We start from the raw sequence: 23,452 nt of genomic DNA, 5'->3' as shown, positions 1-23,452 counted from the left end.
GAGAATTTTATTCAGTGTTTTTGAAGAACCTCCGACAGTACTGTGCTTTGTAGTAGCCTCACAAAGGAAGAGGTGGAAATCGTATTCTATGGTAATTTTAAGGTGAAATTAGGCAAAACTGGCAATTTTGCTGCAGGAACCAGTGTAGAAACAGTGACTGTAGTGAGCTGTTGCACTTGGCCTGTGGTTCCCAGGGCCCAGTTCTCCACTGGGAGCTCCTGTACAGCCAATTTTCCGTTGGGATGACAATTTAATTTGTGTTACAGGCTTACTTGGGGTTATGACTCAACGTTTGGGGATAGCTGCTCTAGGTTACTTCCGTAGTTAAAAGAATTAGCCTTTTAATGTTCCTCGAAGGCTAACAAGTAGCTGTCGACTTAAGAGAGAAATGAGTCTCTGAAGTTCGGGACCCTATCAGAGAGTACTCAGTCACTCATCTCCTCTTCCCAACCCTTCCCTCTCTTTTAACTATGACATTGAGTGGGATCGGGGCTGCCCTCCAGGCATCTTGGCACCTGGCTGCTCTTACTGTTGGTTTAATAGAATAAGGCTCTAATCTCCTAAATTGCTGGTTATGTTTTTGAATCATCATGCACTGGTCACAAGGCCAGTTTTTGAAATCAGACTTTGCATACCACTAACAGTTTATTTTTAACTTACCAAAGGTTAAGGTTTCAGAAGTTCAGTGTTAGAAGATTTTTGTTGTTTGATACAATATATGAATGAAAAATAATTATTCTTACAACTGCCATTAGCTTGTGCTGGAGTTGCTTCTTTGAGTATGAAACTTGCTGCCTGCTTCCATTCACCTTCCTCGCAGAGAGGTGCATAGGTTGGGTAGCCTAAATCTTTTAAAGAATTCGAAGGCAGCATTTGAATAGTGTTGGTTCCTGGGCATGTAATAAGAATGATTCATTCCATTGAACTGTCATTTCTGAAATGTAAATTGTGGATAGTAATGCTTTTTCACAAGCTTTTTTTTTTTCAAAAGGTGAGCAAAATTCTCATAATGAGACTATGTGTTATAGCCTGTTTAGTGCAGATTGCCTGCTGTGCACTGACTTTCATCATGCATCAGGCAAATTAAATATCCAAAGTGCAATGTACTGAACTCATTACACAGAGTTAATGATTATTGACTCCATTTAGGGTTTGTGTTTCTAAGCATTTGCATTTCTTTCTCAGCGTTTTACAGGAAACCAGATAGCAAAGATTTACAGCCAGAATCCTGAGGTCTACAAGCAAACTGAGGTTGGCTCAACTTCAATATACTTATTGGAAATCACAGTTGAAAATATTTTAAAAAGAATTTTGTGCAGATGTCAGATTATTATTTTTTTTTTTGGCTAAAAATATCTTTATTCTTGTGTTTGCTTTTAAAATTAAAATAAAAAAATACTTTTTTTGGGTTATATTCGTAGTCATTAGGCAGATAAAAATCGGGCATCGGTTCCATTTTGAATGTTATATTTAACACAGCAGGTTCCATTGGATCTTGCATTTGTGGAAGAAGTTTTTTAAAACAGGCTTTCGTTTGGGTGGCAGTAAATTGTATGTTCAGCAGTTCAAATACAAGTGGGTAACTAAGCACACAATTGAAATTTTAGCACTCAGAATTGTCTGTCTGCATACAGAAATGTGGTTGTTCTGCCATACAAAACTGGCATCCCTGCAGATGTGCATAGGAAAAAAACTGCAATCAATTCTAGATTTCTTTTTTCATAGATTTTCCCTTGAGGAGCTACTTTGATTCTGTTAGTACAAATGAATTGCATTGTGTAGTTTCCTTCTGATTTTTAATTTTTAGAAATCAATGTGCAATTCTGTTGTTTCAATTTAAGTCTGCATCTAGCTGCGACAAAAATGGTTTGAAGCAAGGTGAAACCTCCATGCAGGTATGATATACATGAGGAAAGGCTCCTGCCCTGTGATTAGAAAACACTCAACATCCCGACCTGTGAAGTCAGGTGGCTTGTGTTTTTATATTACTGCAGTTCTTGTTAGTATTGATCATAATTTTTCTGTTTTTTAGAATCTCACCTCTACATGAAACATTTAATTTCATGGGGAAGTGAGTTGCAAAGTTTTCTGAGGAGAATGCTTCATTTTTAAAAATTTCTTTTTCTCTCTTTTCATTGTGTAACCTTTATGCTAGTAAGGGATGGGACGAAACAGAACACTAATACAGTCTGATCACAAGTTTAAGAGTAACTTTAGAGAAAGATGCATGAATAGCAGGGGCAGGGTGGGGAGCAAGTCCCTGGGAACTGAGAGCTGGTCAGACTAAGTAAGCTAAGACTTTGAGGACTGGTTGGCACTGATGGCACCTTTTGGCAATAAGGATATGCAAGAAGTTGTGTTCTAGCCCAAATATTTCAGTGCCAGAGTTGCTTTTGGGGACCTTCAAGCAGCACTTAGCAGCCTGGCAGTCTGAGTGGCACGTGGAAGGTGGATGTTTTTCCTCCTCTAGGTCAGCTTGCTGAACTGGCTGATTCACAGTTTAACTTCATCCTTTTCCTTCCATTTCAGGCAGCTAGTGCCCATTGGGGCACCAGAGAAGGTAGGCCTTCGTTATCTAAGCACAATGTGACATATTCTTGGGGAGAGACGCATGAAGAGCAAGTGCATCATTAAGTTTCCTGGCCATTGTAACCACTTCTTAGAGCTCTGGCTATAGTCCGTCTCTGAATGCTGTGTGAAGCAGTGGTTTCATAATTGCTAATACAAAAACCTGTCACTGCAGGCTCACTCCACCAGTAGAGATTTGATTCTCATTAGTTACTGGGTGACAATCATATTTCTTTTGAATTAGAGCACACAATGAGGAATTTGACAGCTTTTATGCCAGCTTCTGGGGGACATACAATACTTGATCCTGCAGAAAGCTTGGCTGCTTAACTCGGTAGTTTCTCTAGCAGGCTTGAAATGGAGGTGAGTTCATGTTGGATCAGTGCTTTGTGTTACACGGCCAGGGCATTTCGGGGCCAGTACTAGGAGCCCTGCAGCTGGATTTCATGCATTGTTGGAACATATCCTGAGGCAGAGCTGCAGGCAGTGGTTTAGTGCAGAGCTGGTTATTACCAGCTCCTAGGATTAACTCCTGGGAGGGCTGGGGTCTCAGCTGGGAGGAGGTCACAGATGGGAGGAAGGTAAGAGCTCACGTAAAGGTGCTATCAGAACCTTGCCAGAGTGACTAAAAAAGCTCGCAGACCTGTACCCAGGGTTGACCAATTCATGTCTTCTGGGCATTTCCCCGGTCATCCACACACAGTTTTTTTCTCGGTGAGTATTTTTCCTTAAATGAGGTCCTGTGATACACCACAGTTGTGAATTAATTCATGATAACATAGGATATGCTAATATACTAGGTGTATTTTGCATGTTTCAGAAAGCAGAGCTATTAACAGCTTTTATCATGGGGTTACTTTTAGATTGATATCTGCTGCGTTACTTAGGCAGGAATATAAAACTGAATAATCCTTCTAGGTGTATTTCCGTGTGCATTCTGTGTCTAACATTAAGCATCTATTAACATTTGCTGCTTCCAATTACTTATTTATTTTCTTTGAAGTGAGTACTGATGGGAATCACTCTCACACTCCTTTTTTTTTTTCCTTTCAGAGAATCTCTTTGGTTAGTAGTTTCGCAGCTTCCCTTTTCTTAGGAGCTTATGCACCCATCGATTACAGTGATGGTAAGTGTGTGGGCTTTTCTGGTAGTGACAAGTCAAGAAGGAAATTTTCCTCTCTATCCCTCCCCACCTTACATAAAAGGGGGAACAGGCTCTCTGCCATTTATTTTCAATCTTTAAACTTTAATTACAAGTATATTAGATTTTCAACTAAGTTATTCCTTTCGGTTTGTTGCTACTCTTGATAGTGTTGTCAGCTCTGCTTATTTATCCCCAGCGTGCCATGATTCCAATTTCTATAAAATGGATCCAGAGAAAAAGTTCTTAAATGAAAGTGTATCTTTTTCATTACTTTCTGATGTGAAAGGAATGTTGACATATCTATTTAAAAGCACAAAAAAATTGTGGATTTTCAGGTAGACTTCATAGTTCTGATATTCTTTGTTTTTGCTGGTTTAGCTCTGAGTTGTACAGGATGCAAACAAGATGTATACTGTGATTATTCCACACGCCCCCACACCTAATTGGAGTAAGGATCTGTAACAGAAATTTCCGCTGGTTCATTTTGAAAGGACAAGCAAAGCCAAGCAAGAAAAAACAAAACAAAAACAAAAACAAAACACAAACAAACAAGCAAGCTCAGTTAAAAAGAATAAAATCTAACCTTTATCTTTTCATTCATCGTAACAAAGACCAGAAAGTGACCAGACACGTGTCTCTCTTTTCTGTTGTGTGTTATCTCAGCTATCCAGCTTTTAAATGGCAAATTTAAACAGCCTTTGTGAGGGATACCTTCTTCCTGGGAGCTGCGCTGTTATTTCTAAATAGCATTTTTGATTCCTTCTCTGAAAATAAGAGGAGATATATTTCAGAGCTGAAAGGTTAGATAACAAGGCTCTCTAAGGAAATTTTGCATTATAGAGCCATAGTTGACACCCATGTGCGAAGACGAACTTATTTTTTCTCCTTCGTTGTTCCATCAAAGCTCGTAGGAAAAGGCAAGACACCTCAATTTTAGGTAATGGACAACTTATTCAATACTAGATTTCCCATTTATATTTGAGACCTTAAAAATTACAAGGCAATCCACGCTTATTTTGCAGCAATTGTGAGATTATTACATCTGTCTTCTGGTCTTGTTCTGTTAGCCATGTATTTTCACAGCTAAATTTTATTTTTTTTTTGTGAATTATTGCCCACAATACCTGTTGAGAGTTGCACTTTGCTTCTCAGTAGGCCCAAGTGCTGAGCATTTCGGCCACTCACCAACCTACAGAACTAGCTCTATGTACTGTATTTCAAATAGAGATGGTGAGAGCTCTAAGATCCTTTTTTCTGACAAAGAAATATGTTGGTTGTTGATATTTTTTTCAGTGAGTGTTTATTTTGATTCAAATTTTGTTTAAAATACAAGCAAATAATAAATCCTTTTTTTTTTTTTTTTTTTGGTAATGCTATCTCTGACTTTTCTAGTTGGAAGCGAGTGAGGGAAATCTGTGCTTCTTCTATGTTGGAACATGATCATTTCAGTTTGGTTGGAAACCAAAACATTTTAAACTCTAAACAAAACAAAAGTTTGCTTCGTTGGAAAACTTTCATAGAAAATGTGTTGCATTTTTCAAACAGCTCTAAGGCGAGCCTGTTCTGTTACACCTCTGGCTATTTACATAACTTGAATCAATGTTATCTGCTGTTCAGAGCATGTAAGATTATTAAATTTTTGTGTGAAAAAAGATAAGGGAACTAAGCAGCATGTTACAGTTCTTTTTACAAGACAACAGATTTTTCAGCATTGTAAGCTATATTTTGTCTTGTACGTTCTTTTCTTCTGTTAACATAATGAGAGCGAATTCTAATTCCAGTAATAAAATGTAATTATAATGCATGCAATAGTTTTTTGGATCCATCTTAAAAACCCGTTTTCTTGTCATGTATGATTTCTTGCAATTCACTTGATCTTTTACGTTGCACCTGTATATTGTAGTTTGAAATGCATCTCAAAATAATACTCAGATAATAGACCTATTCTTCATTTCTGTAGGTTTAACTTCAGGTCATATCGTCTTTAAAAGACCCTGTCAAATTGTTTAGCTCTGCACAATAACTTCTCTCTTTAAATTTGCGGGTTATTGTAGGAAATGTGCTACTCAGTTTCAGGAATTTTTCTTCTTAAAGGTCCAATCTTGCAAGGTTCAAACCACTGCTTATGAATGGCTGAGCATCTTGTGTGATTGATTTAAAAAAAATCAAATTACATTCTGGTGGAACGAAGAATGATTTTCATTTATATTGTGCAGGTGGTAAAAGTAAGATGCATCTGGGACCTAAATAACTTGAGCACTCGAGGCATTGTTTCTTTTAGAAGACACCTTAAAGAACAGCTATTCAGCTCTTGACCTAGAGAAGCTTTATCTTTTGAAATGATTTTCCAAGAGCCTTAGGCAAATCATAGCTTAGCATATTTGTTTCTGTTGTTGTCTCAACTAAGGCTGTTTTGAACTGAAGCCTTTTCAGAAGGAAGCCTGTTGGGCTGAATTTACTCCTCCTGTAGCTTGTTTGGTGTCAGCAGAGCTGCACTGCTCACTGAAAAGGCAATCCAGAATTCTGTAATATAGATGCACTTACCCGTTTCTAAATGGGTGCAAATATTGATCTTTAGCTTGCTGATTGATAAAGCCAGTTAGTCAGTGTCTTTTGGTCTTTGTAATGGTTTTTTTTTTCCAGTCTTGAAATAGTTATATTTTTGTACAAGCAGTAAATATTAGCAAGTCCCAGTTGTGCTCCTTGGTCACTTGAAGTCAGTGATGCTTGCAGTGAAATACTGAATCCTACTCATCCACGTGTTAATCCTTTCCTCAATCCTTACTAGACCATGGGCTTGGCTATTGACCTTCATTGCTGATGGGGTACCTAGTTGGAGTGACGAGTCTAAAGACTGCCTTTGTTTTTTTCCTGTGATCTTAGTTCTAAGGTTATTGTTTATTTTTATGTTAAACTCACAATGGTGTGCTTAAGCCTTTTTTTTTTTTTTTTACTAACTTCTAGAAGCGGCATAGATCATGCATGACCGGACATGTGTGAGTCAGGAACTCACTGTGCATCGCTCCCTGTGTGACTGAAGGAGAAAGAGAAGCAGTTCCAGGGAGCTTTCAGCTCTCTGGTCTTGGTTTTCTGCTGACTAGAGATTCTCATTCATGTGCCTGCAGCAGGATAGGATGAATCCAGGGCAACAGACGAGTAGTTCTTGTAAAATAGTTGTTTCACGTCTTTTAAATGAGTTTTTGAGGGTGGGATAAATTAGTTCATCTTTCTTTTCTCAGGGCATATTAAAGTCTCTTTGCAACTATATCTACTAGTCAATAAAACTGAAGTGTTGTTTCAGTTTCTATATAAGCTTAGACCTTTTCAGTTACAAAGGTTAGTGTTTTGCCTGGTTTAGGGAGGAAAGATGGGAGGCTGTGCTTATTCTTCCAGAATTACATTGGAGGACACTGGTTAAATGCTTCTCTAGGCTTGCAGGATGTGGGGATGAAGGATTTAAAAGAAAACAAACAAGGAAAACCACCAAAAAAAAAAAGAAAAAACAACGGCTAACCCTTTTCTAATGAAATTCCTCTTTATTTAAAGACACTCTTGCTCACTGATTAATTTAATTTGGCTAAGGTGTTCTTGGCCTTTTACATTAGGCTCTTTTCTAGGAAACTTTCTAGCTTTGCATATTTTCTCGTAGAAAGCCTCGTTAAGCCTGAGAGGCTTGGGAAGAGGCTCCATGTCTTGGAAGTGCAGATAACAATTCTGGACACGGTTTACCGAGGCAGGAGGGTGGCTAGATGTAAGAGTGAATTGAGAGAAGCTGGACTAAATCTTGCCATCTTTCCTTCTCCTGTTGCTGGTAGTGACTTTGGTAGCAGAAAAGGGAAACGCACCCTTTGCCTGTGGGAGCAAGCACACTTTGTGCTCTGTCAAATTCCTGCTGTCGCATCACAGGCCAAATTTACCAGTGCATAATTTAAGTGTTTAATTTGCATGAAATGGGATTGATTGAATTTAATAAATGTAATTCTATTTTCTGTGTTACTAAGTATAGTCCAAATTTCCTGCTGTTTGGCTTGGTTTATTCTGGTGTCTTAGCTGGAGCGTGCGACACTTTCTATTTACAGCACCGTGCAAAGCACTGGGTCCAGACCATGCTGTTGGTGCTCAGGATTCAACTGTACAGATAGGTATTTTGTTAATAAACATTATTAAACTCATTATTAAGTGAAAAAGGCTGCTGGGAATTGATAGCGTAAGCTTATTTGTGCGTGTGTAACCAACAGTAGGGTATGTACAGGGAATATGGCAGGCTTATGCTCTTGTTGAGAATAAGAGTTCTGCTAGAGCCTTGTAATGTGCTGGCTGAGATGTGATTATGACCCTTCTCTTCCTCTGTGTCCCAGCATTGCAAGCGTAGCTGTATTCCACAAACTCTACATGTTGGTCAGCCTCACCTTCTTTGTGTTACGCTGAGTTTAAAGATGTATTGAATTGAAGTGAATTTGAAGTTTTCCACCGTGCTCGGCTGAGAACGTGGCTGTGTTTCTGAGATAAATAAGTCACGGGCTAAACAGTCTTTGAAATGAAAATGTTGTTAATCCAGAGTAAGACTAATATGTCCCTGAACAGCACTAACCAGAAGTGCGTACGGATTTTTCGAGGCTAATGAAATGTGCAATTAAATGCATCTTAGAAATGCAAGCAAGGGATGTGGAATGCTCAGGAAGTTACATAGATTTGGCCACTAACCAACTTGAGTTCACTTTCTAAACCAGGACAACGCAAATGAGACTGTGACAAAAAAGAAATGAAACAGAAAATGCCCAGCTCTTCCTCAGATCCAGTGATAGTTCTGCTGTGGACCTAGGCGGCCAAATCTGAATTTCTGCAACCAGTAATTAGTCTCAGATGAGCACAGCACACCTTCAAGTGACACTGCTGCGTCACCTCTAGTAGCTGTAGTGAAGTCTCTGTATAAGGTGGAAGGGTTGAGGGGGAGTTGATGGGGAAGTATGTGTTCTTTATTTTGCTTTTCATGTGGGCATAACTGGTTTGTCTGGTGCATTGTGCATCAGGGAAGACTCTTCTGATAACTTTACAGGTGAAAGCTATCTAGAGGTTGAATAACCAGTATCCTTTATGCTTAGAAGAGCTGAAACTGTTTTATTTGAATGTAAAATATACTTCTGTAAACTTTCTGTTACCTGTAACAAGGTGGAATTTTCTGATGCGATATTGTTTGTTTTCTTTACACTAGTTTTGTGTTTAATGATCTATGATTCTTGGTTTGGTCTGTGTCTTGTAGGTTCTGGTATGAATCTGCTACAGATTTGGGAAAAGGTATGGTCAGCGTCCTGCCTTGATGCTTGTGCACCAGGGTTGGAAGAGAAACTGGGAAGCCCTGTGCCATCCCATTCAGTCCTGGTATGTGCCCGTCTTGAAGAGTTTAAAAAAACACCCACAAACTTACTGGAAGAAATAGGGCTTTGTGATGAGAGTTCCGCTGATGGTACTTTCTTAGAGTATATTTGTGTATGTATGTGTGTGTGCGCATGCGTGTACAATTACCCTGAGAGTTATGCTAGTTGATATTCCAGATGCATATGCCAGAGCAGAAATGGACATTTTTGAAAACTGGTACCTTGTATCTGCCATAGCTTTCACCATGGATCACTTGAGGTTCTTGCACACCTTGGGCTATGAAAATAAAGGTTTTGGCAGATGCTGCAGTGATAAGAATCACTGAGGTTCTTCTCTCCGACTTCCCATATGCCCACAAGTACCTGGTGACTGCAAAACTATGCACAGTATTTATTACTGCAGAAACAGAACCCAACATTTGCGTTGCTTAACAGGGACCTTGTTTTATACTGTTTGTAGAGTTAATAAATTAATCTTCCTGAATCATTTGGGATGTTTAGAGCTCCTCGGTTCATGTAGCAGAACAATGAAATCAAGGCCCACATCTCTTAGAGTAAATGAATTTAGTCTTACCGTCCAGCACAGAAAGAGCTATTGCTTTAGGTGGTATACATGTAAAACAGGGTAGATATCTGTCACCTGATCCCTCTCAATTCAGTGCTAGTAAAGTAGCCAACTTATGATTCCTGTGCTGATCATGTGTAATAGAGAGGAACGAATCAAAAGTCTGCGTAAATGTCTATGTATTTTGTAAGGATAGTTTTCTTCTCCTGTGTTTTCTCTGTGCTTAAAAGAATACAGTTCTTGACCCCTAAAATAATAGATGTCATATTTCACATTTAATGTTGTGATGTATATTAATGTTGTTTCCTCTTTTGTTTGCATTGAATTTCTAATTTTTATGTATTAATATTCATGTATCTGTGCAAAATAGATGGGTATGTTTATATTACTTGATGTGAATAATTCCAGAGTGACCCAGAGCTAAAATGCTACTATTTACTTAATGTATTTCAAAATCTAATCTCAGGATATTTCTATGAGGTTCTCTGACAAAAAAAAAAAAAAAGGTTCAAAATCTATGAAATATTCCTGCCTTAAATATACAGAAATGGTTATTGCAGCTGCTCTAGGGCTTTTCAGCTCTATGTTACAACCAATTGTATCATACACTGCAGATCATTTTCCATTTTTTAAGCTTTTTTTTTTCACTCCGTATTTCTTTCCTTAGGGGTCCATTTCTCCGTATTATATTCAGCGATATGGGTTTAGCCCAGACTGTAAAGTAGTAGCCTTTACAGGAGACAACCCAGGTGAGATGATTAAATGCATAAGATTCAGTGAATATCATTATGCATGTACTGAAATTCTAGATCAATCTCATTAATTCTCAGATGCTCCCTTATACAGCGAAAGAATATCATGTTTATCAGCATTAATAGCTTTTTCCAACAGCCATCCATCACTGGCTCTTCTGAGGTATAGGCATATTGGATAAGCTGGGTACTGCAAATGAATTCCCCGTAGCTTAGTAATTAGAGGTGACTTTAGGTTTTGGTTTGTCTCCACCTAAGAGAATAAACTATTTGTAACATGAATTACTTCCATTTCTAACTTAGGAAATGTGAATTCAAAACCTGCTGTTGTATCTTTTGAATCAAAGAGCCTTTCTCTAAGAATTAGAGCTGTCCTTTTGTCAGACTGATATATCCCAGTGTAAGGAAAGGTGTTAATTTAGGATCAGTTTTTGGAATCCTCATGACTGTTTCAGTGCAGAGCAGTCATCTTTTCTCAAGAATATGAAAATAAAATACTTATCCATATAAAAGTAGCATATTCAGGTTTGAATAAAGATGTAGGCTTCATCATGGTATGTTTCCCGTGTGTATTATGGGGCATGATTAAGCTCTGAATTTCTTGAAAGTCAAATTTTTCCTCTAGAAATTCAAGTCCGGTTTAGTCCAATAAATATGTGAGTAGTCTGATGCAGGTGGGAGGCTTTGTACTTAAAAGTGTGTTGTTAAGTAAGGGTCCACAGCATTTCAAACCTGAACATACAAAACTTCAGAGAATCCTGCAGTTCTGCAGTTGTTTGTTTTGAGCATTTTGATCAAGTGTTAAAAGTAACTCTCTCACCCAAACTCTTGGCTCCTCTTTTGCAATGTGTAGGCCAAGGTTATCATGAACATAATTCCCATTTTTTCTACTTTGAGACAGTGAGTGCAGTGTACCGTGATGTCCCAAGTGGCATGCTAAAATTGAGTCATATGAGTAACTTTCTCTCTGTTATTCTGACTTCTGCTTTCAGCATCATTGGCAGGGATGAGACTTCGGGAAGGAGATATTGCAGTAAGTCAAAACATTCCTGAAAACTGTCCGTATCCCTGAATAAATGGGATACATGAAATGTGAAATGGTAACAAGGACGATAGCTGTAGGTTATCAGTTAAATTAATCTGCTAGTGTTGATTTTCTTTTTATTGCCTTTTTTGTTGTATTTCTATCAATCTGCAAGCTGTCTGAAAGATTTTAAGTAAACTGCAACTATTTTTAACTAATGCTCTAGACCCTAAAGCCCAAGTCTCTGTCTGGTGTGTTTTTCACTGATGTGACAACCTAAAAGTCAGAGCTAGCTTCAGTACGAATCCAATTGACTTAATGTGTAATTTAAAAACAATTAGTGGTAATAACAAATGGTTTTAATTTAATTTCTGTATTGCTTTCCGTGCACGTTGTGATAACGCTTCAATTACTTTTTTCTTCTCCTTCCAGATTAGCCTTGGCACAAGTGACACGTTGTTTCTGTGGATCCAGGAACCGACTCCTGCCGTAGAAGGTCATATCCTCTGCAATCCTGTTGATTCGCAAACATTTATGGCACTTTTATGGTAATACCATTTTTTTTTGTACATCTGGGATCAATAACATAATTCTTTCTTTATATTAGTGGTTTATTTCTTTTGCAAAACGTTAATGTAAAGAATGTTCAGCATTCTGTACGGTATATGGCAACCTATTGCTGAAACATCTGCATCAAGATTATGGCATTCCCATTGTTCAATGTGGGTAACTGCAGAGTTGTGAAGGATAAATTCTCATGGCGATAAAAAGACAAAATTATTTTTATGTATACATAGGGCCAGTTCGCTGTGGATCGAAGGTAATATATTTAATGTACAGGAGTAGCAGTCTTCTGAAATGTAATAATCTGAAATGTCAGAAGCTTGACCAGACTGTGTAACTTCGGTGCTCTTCTAGTGGTCCAGAGGGGACATAATGGGGCAGGTGAAGACTTCCTTTTCATAGACGAGTATAATCAGTGCTGTTCAGGGACATATTAGACTGCGCATGTGGAAAATACTGAGATCTCAAGAAACCCAGCTGACAGAATGATTCTCCTGGTAGCTTTTGGCTGCTGTGATGTGGGAATGGTTTGGCCCCTCGCCAGCCAAGTAGGTGGAAGGAAGGCCTGAAGCTGCGCTGTCCCTCACTGAGTCCCTCTGTTCACCAGAAAAGCTTCCAAAAGAAGTCAGAGGCAAATATTTACAAGTAATACACAGATACATTTAGTGTCTAAATCCCTGGGATTGCACAGAGCACAGCACAGCAGTTACTGGCAGGAATAGGTAGGGCTGTTCCTCGGGAAGGCCTTCGGAAGTGGACAGCACTTCTGTAACAGGCCTGTTAATTACGAGTGTGCACATAAAACCCTCTTAAGGACTTAAGAGGGATTATTATTTTTTCCCCTACTTGGACTGTCTCTTATAAGTCACAGTAGTAATTATTACAGATGATCAGATCTACAAGGTAGCATTTTCCGAAGCGGAGATTTGGTGGCATTAGTGATTAACTCAACCCATTCCCTGTGGATCCTGAGATTACCTCGTATCTCTAACACTACAACATCAAACTGGAGGTGCTTGTAACTGAAAACTTCAACAGAGCTCAAATCTGCCTTTTAGCTGTGATGTTGAGCCTTACCTTTACAGTGAAAGGATGCTGTAGATGACAGTGGGAACTGTGTTGTGAAGTGGAGCTTAAAAGGGTGATGTCAACTGCAAGTTACTGAGTTTCATAATGTGATTTCCCAGCAGCTGGTTATTTTTGAAGCTTTGCATTCAAGTTTTCCTTTTCCCCAATTTTTCTCTATTTCCCACTGTTGCTGTGTGAAAGAGCTCTATAAACAACCTGTTTGTAATAGGAGGCACTGAGACATTTTTCTGAATAACTGCTCTGCTGTCATTCTTCTGCTGCAGCTTAACGTGTGCAGAGGGCCAAATCTTTGTCCTTCAGAACACAGGCTACTTCTGTAGCCATGCAGATGTAAAGAGTTCCTGTTCTGCCAGTCTAGCTGGTCCTGCCCTGACACTGCTCCTTTGGCACCCCTTTACTAATGGAGCAGTGTAATTAGTAGGGGACTTGCCTGGTTTAGTAGGAAAAGTGCCTGAACTCCCAGGCAGAATATATGTATAGAAAACTTGAATGCTTTCAGTTGCTGCTATGGAGCATGTTCAATAATTTCCTTGCCCTCTTTCTGGATATTTCTGTGCCTCTCCTGCTGAGTTGGTGTGGTAAGTCCGTGTTGGAGAGTATTCAGACTGCTTTCCTTCGGGTCTGAGTCCAGTGCTGCAGTATGTTGCAGGAGTGTTATATTCAGAGGAGACAAAGGAGGAGATGGCATAAAGGATGCACAGATCGTGCACACTCAACAGATGCGTATTTTACAGCATGTCTTACCGGCTCTGGGACAGAACCGTGTAGATGCAGCTGTGGTGCTTCCCTTTGCCAGATACTGGCACGGATCTAGACCTCGTAAGTTTTACTGGACCCAAGCTGGCTTCTGAAATCATAAATGATGTAACGCAGTGTGGAGATGCTCTTGTTCCTCCTTGCAGCCATCTCACAGTGAGCTTTCAGTGCTGTGTCAGAGTACTGCTGGCAGCGCATACGAGTGCTACTTCTGCACCCACAGCACAGACCGTTTCGCTTGAAAGCAGTTACTATGTGCAGCTGGGGGATGTCCAAAAGCAGGTGTTCGTCTTTGCTCTTGGGTGCAACCAGACTCAGTGAAGCCCTTGATGAGAGTGCTGGCACAGTGCAGAAACACAGCTCCACGGGTCCTGCTTCATGGCCAGCATGATTGGAGCTCCTGCTGCTGCGACAGACAGTGCATGGTGTGTATTCTTCAAGGCTTTGGGCTCCAGGAAATTGCAGTAAGTCAGGCTCTGGGCTGCAACTCCTGCACGTGGAGCTCTGAGGAGATGTTAGCTATTCAGAGCTAGCTTGTGTTTGGTATGGCCTGCCAGAGTAGATCTAAGCCATTCACTCATTGGAGAGATGTAGAAGAGCATCTCTGCGCTGTTTTCCTCAACATGTCTTGTTACGGTTGTTTTATTTACTTTCCTTCCTCTGTGTTTCTTTCCATAATGAAGAGATGATTCTATCTTTTTGCTTGCCTGGCAATATTCAGTTGATACAACGAACAGCAGTATTAAGTAAAAAAACAAATTGCTTAAAAATAGAGTCAAATGGTTTGAAAAATGCATATGGTATGTTTGTGTTTTAGTTTTAAGAATGGCTCTCTGATGAGAGAGAGGATCAGAGATGACTGTGCTTCAGGCTCCTGGGATGAATTCTCCAAAGCCTTATCATCTACTGTTGCTGGAAACAACGGAAACTTGGGTATGAGCCTTAGCAGGGCTGGGAATTCCAGGGTTTGCTTGGAGACATAATTTGGTGGGAGTTGCACCTACTTTTTATTTGGGTTGTGATAAAGGCCAAGATTTAAGCCAAGCAAGGGAAATTTCTAATGTATACTCAGAAATACTCTGTTGGTGGGTGTCATAAGAGTATTTTTCTTCAGTGTTCACTAAATAAGAAAATGATATTTATAGAGCTCTTTTGGTCATTGAAAAGGTGTTAGTGGCATTTTATCTAAGGAATGTTTAGAACTACTAATTTCTGAAGGAGGCTTTCATGAAAGTTTGTTGCTTTTTGCTGAAACTCAAATCAAGTGGATTAAGTAGCTCCATGCTGTTTCTCTCTGTCTTCAATGGTTTTGCTCTCTGCACATTACTCTAGAATCATGCTCTGTGCATGTGAACAAAGCAGAAGTATCAAGTCGTACCCAGGTGTCCTGCATTTTTCCCAGTGTATGTCACAGAGTCATTTCATCCCTGTTTTCTCCCACATTATGTTAAGTGAATGAAGTAAAACGATGATGCAAACATTTAAAAAATATTAATAAATCCATGTATTTGTAGTTTTACATAATTTTTTTCCTAAAGCTTAACATTTCATGGGTGTATTATATAGTTCTGAAATAAGTTATTGAAAGGTGAGCATAATCAAGATTTAAATTTAACCATTGCAGAGCTGGATTTGAAATCATTGCAATCATACTAGATCTGAATTGATATGTTAAAATTAATTAAAAAAAAGTAGGATAATTAGTCTATAGAAGACTTTACTCCTTAGAAAAGCGAATTAAAGACAGAGTTTCTTGACAGAGTGAGGTTAGCACTGTTTTCATTTTTAGAAACTCTGTTATGTTGTCTGTCAAATCCAGTCTCTGTGGGGTATTAAAATGGCCAGGCATCTCTTTTCGCTAGAAGACAAATCAATTCAGGTGTTTCAGAAAATGGGAAGATGTTATTCTAAAACCCAGAAGTCAGCCACTTGAGACAATATTTAAAAAAAAAAAAAAGTAAAAAATTGGAAGTTGATGGAAATCTTGTTAGTGATTTCAGGGATACCGGGACACTGGCTTTAAGGCTTAAAAATTGTGTTATTGTATATTCCTTCGGATAACTCAGTACCCTGTAAAAATTTGTTTTCCTGAAAGTTATCTTCAATAACTGGTATCCTTGGTTAACTTCTGTGTTACTTGAAGATACAGTATACACGTAAAAATACAGGAATCTCCGAGTTCCTGAGGGAAGCAGAGTGAAGAAGGACCTGGTTAGACATCCTCCCTTTTGACACTTGTTCCCTACACCCTTTATTGTGCAAGAAGATGCCACTGGAAGCTTTGGAGATCTGGAGATGAGCGGAGGCAGCGGCTAGGGTGAGGCTGGGATAACGAGAGTAACCGGGGTAACAAATGGAGAAAGAAGAGTGGTGAACAGGCGAAGGTCCTGTCACATCTGGGAGGACCCTGAGAAAGCTATTAAAACAGCAAGTTTACCCGAGCACCTCATATGCCAGGTGGCAGCAGGTTCAAGAAGGAAATTTTGGGATATAAATTCCCTGGTAGGGCCTGCAGATCTGTAACCCACAGTGTTCCTTGCTGGCAGGCTTTCAGAATGTTTAATCAAAAAGGTTGTGTGCGCTAAAGCACAGTGCTATTTCTGTGTTTTTTTTTTTTTTTTTTTTTTTTTTTTTTTTTTTTTTTGAGGGGTAATACTCAAAGGGCTGCTAGGGCAGCATAGTCTTCTTCCGAAGATCTGAGTCTTACAGGCTGTGCTGACTGCCCTTAGTTTCTTAGCTATTCTGTTCAGTTTTTCTGTTCTCATTTTCTTTTTTTTTGTCTCCTTTTTTTGAATACCTTTTCTGACCAACTTGCCATCAACACAAGGGAAATCTTTTTCTCACTTTTTGTCTAGCTGCCTGCAAAGCGTTACTGTATTTCTTTAGATCTCATCAAAATTATTCAGAGACCAGTTCTGCTTCATGACTTAAAATATCTGATGCTCTCTAATAAACTCATGAAATCTTATCCAGTGCATGAAGTGTTCCCCTATTCCTGTACTCTTCTTACTAACCTTTCACTTTTTCCATTTTTTTTCTTTCACCCTTGTACATAATTTATTGAAACTATTTCTGAGATGTTACATATTATCTTATTACTATATTACTTGCATGTGTGCATGTTTTGGTGGGCGTGTGCTTTTTTGTAGACTTGTCTTTTATTATATCGTTTGGATTTCTAATGAAGTGTTAGAGGCATTGAGCCAGATATGTTTAAGATCCTCTTATTTTGTAAACTGAAAGTAATTAAATTTAGTAAGTATCTGGACTGAAAAGAGTTAAGAAACAAGCTGTGCGGTGTCTCAAATGTCTTTCCAAATATATGACATGCATTTATTATCATTTTAGCTGTGTGCTGAAATAAGATTACAACTTTGGGCTAGGAGAAAACATGACACTCTTTAATGTTCCTTGATGCAGGTTTCTACTTTGATGTGATGGAAATTACCCCTGAAGCAGTTGGGATTCACAGATTCAACAGTGACAACCAAAAGGTAGCAATAATCTAATGTCCAAAAGCTTGAAGGAGTACTCTCAAAGCTCAAAACCTTTGCCATTATCTTTTTTTTTTTTTTTTTTTTTTTTCGGTCTGAGGTGCTTGCTTTTGAATTTCATTGATTGATGCAAGTCCAAGGGATGATTTATATAAGGTTTGGTTTGTAGCTAGAGAACATCCACAATACAAAGTTGGAACTAGAACTTAATTTTTTTTTTTAAGGAATATTTTTTTTTTTAACTAGAAAATGTGGATTTACTAAAGCCAATGCTATTTTTGAAAAGAGGTTAGCTTTAGGGTTATTGAGAGCTCAGTAAACTTGTATCACTTAGTCCCCACCTTCTAAATTTTGGACACAGATAAGAATGTGTTGAAACATTGGGCTATAGTATTTCCTTTTATCTTGCTCTAAATGTGAGTGCAAAGACCTCATTTGGCTGTCTTGCATGTCTTTGGTTAACCTACAGGCCACATGGTGGTAAGTAAGTAAACACAAGCTCAAGTACAACAGGAATTAAAATAAAAATTATGCTATGAAAAGAAAAGTTCTTTTTATGTTCGTATTTTTTTTTCTTTTGAGAAATGGATGTTGTTTAAATGCCTGGCTTTCTGGGTGGTATTGGAACTCAACAGATGTTTCTAATCAATCATGACTCCCCGTTGATTAGACCTCACTTAGGTGAACAGAGATTGATACTATCTTGTGTTTGCAGTGTAGCGCTGGTCTTTTAAACACTTGCTGCTTAAATGAATGCTTAGTCACTTCTTGCTGTTTTTGTAGTGTATGAAAAAACTCAACTTTTTGTGAAATGTTTTTTGTATTGGTTTGTAGTTCAGCATTTTCCTACCTCTTTTGCCTTTCTTCTGGTTAACAGAAGGACAGAAAAATGTTATAAATAGCAATTAATGAAAAGATTATTTCGCTTCTCTGCAGACAGAAATGGATTTAAACTTCTGTGACATTGCTTAATGCATTTGAATTTTATCTACTTGCTTTAATTTAACGTTTTTGAGATATGATCTTTAAGCAGCTTTTTGTGCCGAGAAATGCCAAGAGTTTACAACTCACACTAGCACCTCTTCCCATCCATCCGGCATTGATTTCAAGACTGATGGATTTGCCAACAGTTCTGCAGTTATGGGTTGCGTTTGAGTCTTTAGGTGTGCCTTTTGTATGTGACTGCAGAGCTGGGCCTAGTTGAAAGCTGACTTCAGGGTGAAGACAAGGATAATGAACTGTAAATCTGTCTCGTACTTTTAACCTGTCTCAACTTGGCATTGTATACTGTGCAAGGTGCTGGTTAATTTAATGTATTCATTCTTTGATACAGGTTTCAGATTTTCCAAAGGAGGTGGAAATACGAGCCTTGATTGAAGGGCAGTTCATGGCCAAGAGGATTCATGCTGAAAAGCTGGGATATAAAGTCAGTAAGTATGATGAAAAAGCTGCAGAACTAATGGCGCTAGAGTTCAAACACAAAGATAGGAGTTCTGACAGTAATGTCAGTATCGTGATTCATGCCCTAACGGATACAGAAAGTGGTATGAATTCTAAACTAGCCTCTTGGAAACATTTTTGACAGTATGCTGGGGACAAATTTTTGCAGATGTTAAATTTAGAAGGACCGGTGATTTAACTTTGATTACTTCTTTTCACGTATTCTTGCTATTTCATTGTTACTGAGCTGCACTGTCAATTTTTAAATAAGAGTTCGGATTTTCGTTAGCTTGTTAAGTGAAAAGAAGAACAGCCTTCTGCCTGAAGCACAAGACCGTAACTCAGAAAATCTGAAATCTACGTTCAGTTCCTGGACCTGCCATAAAATGGTCGCTTACCTCTTTACCATAGTTTTCTGTTAATAAAGCAGAAGCCCTTTCTCTGTCTTGTGATTTAGAAAGTAAGAGATCCTGCTCCCCAGAATTAATAATATAGTTTTTAGCACATTGAAACAGCAAAATAGGCTAGCATTTTACTTAAATAAGTGTGATGTGAAATTCTAGGAAAAAAATAGGAGAACTGGTAAGCTGTTTTGTTGGATTTGTCTGCCAGTATGTCAGCCAGTGGCATCTTAAAAACATTGAATTACCTTTTCTTGATGGCTTTCTGAAATCATATGATTTTACAAAATAAAATGTTGGTTGTTTATATAATTTACAAGCCAATCCTGACCTAATGCTTTGAGCCATTTATTTGCTCGAATCTCTTACTTTTATTCATAACCATGAAAGACTGTTTTTTTTTTTTTTTTTTTTTTTGTTTTGTTTTGTTTTGTTTTGTTTGTTTGTGAAGAGAGAACTCCAGGAGCTGCAAGTTAAGAAAATATAGAGACACTGGAACAAATCACAAGGCGTGGCAACACCACCTCATAAATTTACACTGTAAAGATTTTCCTGTTACGCGTTTTCTTATATACTTGAAACAGTATTTAATTGCGGAGGTTATTTATGGAGACAGAGATTCAAATACATCATGTTTAAAATACCCGTTTATCCTTCGATTGTAGATTCTGCTGTACCAAAAGATTGGCTTATATAGGCTAGAAAGCTCATGGCTGAAGAAGATACATTTGTAATTTTTAAATGGTCAGGGGTTAGACAAACACCAGAGTAGGAAGAGAATGATTTAAGATACTAGGCAACTCTGACACAGAAACAAATGGGTAGAAATTATCTGTAAATACAATTAAGCTTAGTAGAACATATGAAAACCTAACTAGTTTTAGGATGTGGCTTCATAAGCTTTAAAATTTTCTTTATTTTTATTTTTTTAGTGTTGTAGGTATCTACAGCAAAATGGAGATGGGTGTGATTGCATTGTGTTCCTGTAGTTTCCTTGGAACCTTGTATGCTTTTGTTTTGTTTCATCCCAAGGGTCTAGCTATTTGGTAACTAACAGATGAGTTGCTTTAAGAAAGAACTGCTGTACGTAGTGTAGGCTGGATACATCTCCCACTTTTCCTTAGTGGTATTATTTAAATGTCATATTCTGTTGTTTGTGTGGTGATGGCAGGCTTACATCTGCATTTGTTGTGTGACAGCTCTGAAAACAGGGTGTGTTCTGAACGTGTTTCAGGGTACGGATGAGCATTGTGGGAATTACTCTGATATTACCAGACTTTCTCTTGTTTAATAGCTGCTCCTTGTCAGGCTGCTTTTTTGTTTTTAATGTGATTTAAAACCTTATTTATCGTTTGGATGAAAGATACAGTCAGGACCCTTGTGTTTATTCAATTCCTCTTAGGCTTTGTCTATATGGACAATTTATTTTTTCCAGAAATCAAGATTTGTATTCAAAAATATAAGTACAGCAGTGTAAACCTTTTGTGTTTTTTTTGTTTGTTTGTTGTTTTCACCAATAAGAGAATACAGTAATAACTGCTCACAAGATCCAGAAAGTTACATGATGATACTTATTAAATTGATCTGCCACAGAAGATGGAAGTGACGTGGTCAGTCACAACAAGCAATTCCCTGTGGTATCCCGAGGTTTATGTGGTACCATCTCAGTGGTGCAAATGAGCCAGAAGCATGGCTGAGAATTTTCCTAGCTCTGGTACCGAGGTGCTGGAAAATCCTTTCTGCAGAGTCATGAACCCGCCTCTCAGTTCCTGGGCCAAATGCACTTTGGCTGACTGTGATCTGGAAGGCAGCAGGTAAGCCAGAAAGCCATGTGCGTGGTAGAGAATTTTGTAGAATATATTTCTGTTTTTCAGAGTTCTTGGATATGCACTGCAAACATCAGGAATGTCAGATAATCCCTTAGAATTTATTTTTGGCTAAAGAATGTATTATGTTGCTAGTAGCAGTGTTTTAAATCTCCTCAGTCTGCCCGGCTCTGCAGGAAGAAGTGCAGTGATGCCGAAATATTATTTCACGTGTAAGGTTTTGCAGCCAGTTTGACGTGTCCGGTACATTATAGATCTTTCACAAATTACAAATAGTACGAAAAAAATTAAAACAGCTTTTCAGCTGCTGTGTTTGTGCTCGGCTGTGGGTGTGTGCACAGGCTTCAGTGCATCTCGTGTGCCAGTAGAGGGCAGGGGATTCTGCCTCATGATTTTTTTTTTCTTTGAGGCTGGAATGTGTGTGTCAGCCTTGTACCGAAAATGGCTCAGAGTCACCAGATAATCCTTGAGAGAAAAGTTAGACCTTACATTAATCGTGATTTAAGGCTTTTAAAAGTGTGTGTCACTTTGCTCTAATTGCTCTAATCTTTCTCAATCAGATTTCAGGGGAAATCATTCAGTAACACCCTGTATCCTGTTTTGCTTACGGGCTGGATAGAGCGTTGTGATCTAGAAACAAACAAGCAAAGTTTGGTCTGTGCCTGTTGTTTACATCCTCTCATTCAGAGATTCATGCAGATAAGGGGAAGGTTTGCTGTTTTGCCTTTATTTTCCTGGATTTTGATTATATCATAAACACCTTCTGTTTTGTCACTTCCTTCTTGTGCTTACAGCCATCCCGTTTTGAAAGCTAAGCTCGCAACTGGAATTCAGATGCTGACTGTAAACATGCTTGTTGCCTGGTTTGGGGACTATTGTAATAGGGAACATACCCATCCTCGTTGGCCAAAACCATGGCAACTTTACAGAGAAATGACAGTGTGTGCAGCTCGGTGACACAGGTGGTCACAGCAGCTATAAAACTGTCAGTGGCTTAGAGTGATCTGCCAGTACATGCTTTAATATCTTCATAATAATCGTTAATAAACTTCAGAGTTGATTCTACTCCTGACCAAGCAGTCCTAAACTTCATGTTGATACTGGCCAGAGAACGTTATGGTGGTCCTTGCTCGCACCCAGTGAAGCTGTCCTGGTGAAGACCTACAAAACTGATTATTTTTGGGAGCAAAATCTGCCCTGCTGGCCACCGGTGGGTGAAGTAAACATTGCCATGGTGTGGATTGTGTATGCTGAAGGAAGGCAGTAGGTGTTTGGTGGCGTTTCCACGTGCAGCCAATAGATATTGAAATGATGTGCTGGTAGTATAGAAATCTTTGTGGTCATGGTAATCAGAGCAGTACGTGCATGCATACTAGGTCATATGTGCTAGAGCTGTGGAACTGCAGCAGTAATTAATAAATCCTGCCTTGTAGGTAGAAAAATTCTCTGGTGTGTGTGTGTGTTTGTGTTGAAGCTGCTAGCTTTGGGCATGGCTCTCAGTGTTCACATTGTGTACCTCTGTTGGTGGGTTCTTAATACTCTTAGGTGCCCCCTGTGCTGTTTGTGTCATGTTTGTACCTTCAGGAATCTGATTCTGCCACCTAACTACCATCAGCAGGGAGAGATGGATAGAAGGTGCCAAGTTTTACAAGCGAAAGCATTGTCCATAAAATCCTGCGTCCGTGTTTATTATGGAATTTACAGTTTGTTACGTACGTAAATCCATCACTTGCAAATAACGGTGGTGCCCTGAATTCTACTGACAGCACTTGGTGCCTGTGTATTGGCTGGGGTGACGCAGACATGCCTGTGTTTTTGCACTGTTAGACGAATGAGATGTTTTTTTCCTTTGTGCCGTATGTTACTGGTGTTTCAAGCGTGTGAAAATGCATCTTGCTGGTCACATGTACAATGGGATGCATCCTTACACAAAACGGCAGTCATACAGTGCTAGAAAAATGAGGAAATGTCAGAGCATGCTGGGCCTGACTTTCCAGCAGTCAGAAAATATACGTTCTCACTCTGAAGAGCTCAGTCTAAGATTGTACAAGGGCAAACTCCACGTTCCCCAATTTCCTTTTTTCTTCAGGTGATGTTTTCATCTGATGTTCTTTTCAGCAGGTTGACGGTAGTAATAATGTGTGCCTCTGTCTGCAGGGAGGGCAGTCTAATGGAGCGAAGGGACCTCAGAAAATATCAATTAGCGTAACGTGGAGCTGTTGTGTTTCATTGTTCACCTTGTCAGGTGGAGGCACAGAAGCCCAAAGGTGAGGCGTGAGGCTGTCACTAGTCTGCTTGATGGTAAGTGGCTCTCCGGTTTGGCAAGGCGAGGTGCCACGGATTTTGGGACCCTCACAGGAATGGCTTCTATGGTTGTAGTCTCCAATTCTCTTACAAATTAGCAGCAGCTTTGGGGTACTTGTTCTCTTAGTCTTTGCCTTCACTGCTGAGTGT

General features: G+C 39.0%; 1 protein-coding gene across 8 annotated transcripts in view; it reads left to right on the top strand.

Moving 5' to 3' along the window:
* The window catches only part of XYLB (xylulokinase), an 82,813-nt gene that overhangs the window by 7,487 nt on the left and 51,874 nt on the right, over positions 1-23,452 (top strand). For 4 of the 8 annotated variants that reach the window (XM_040548125.1, XM_040548123.1, XM_040548127.1 and 1 more), the window contains exons 7-16: positions 1,186-1,251; positions 1,842-1,895; positions 3,622-3,694; positions 8,973-9,091; positions 10,320-10,401; positions 11,397-11,437; positions 11,861-11,976; positions 14,655-14,770; positions 17,258-17,331; positions 18,665-18,761. In XM_040548125.1, coding sequence (XP_040404059.1) covers positions 1,186-1,251; positions 1,842-1,895; positions 3,622-3,694; positions 8,973-9,091; positions 10,320-10,401; positions 11,397-11,437; positions 11,861-11,976; positions 14,655-14,770; positions 17,258-17,331; positions 18,665-18,761 — 838 coding nt within the window. Of the gene's footprint in view, positions 1-1,185; positions 1,252-1,841; positions 1,896-3,621; positions 3,695-8,972; positions 9,092-10,319; positions 10,402-11,396; positions 11,438-11,860; positions 11,977-14,654; positions 14,771-17,257; positions 17,332-18,664; positions 18,762-19,623; positions 20,072-23,452 lie in introns of those variants that run through there. The other 4 variants (XM_040548126.1, XM_040548124.1, XM_040548130.1 and 1 more) reach the window with 2 other exon arrangements.

This window comes from Cygnus olor, chromosome 2 (genome assembly GCF_009769625.2).
Source record: "Cygnus olor isolate bCygOlo1 chromosome 2, bCygOlo1.pri.v2, whole genome shotgun sequence".
NCBI lineage: Eukaryota > Metazoa > Chordata > Aves > Anseriformes > Anatidae > Cygnus > Cygnus olor.
The sequence above is the reverse complement of the archived record's forward strand: the minus strand, read 5'-3'. Positions and strand labels throughout refer to the sequence as shown.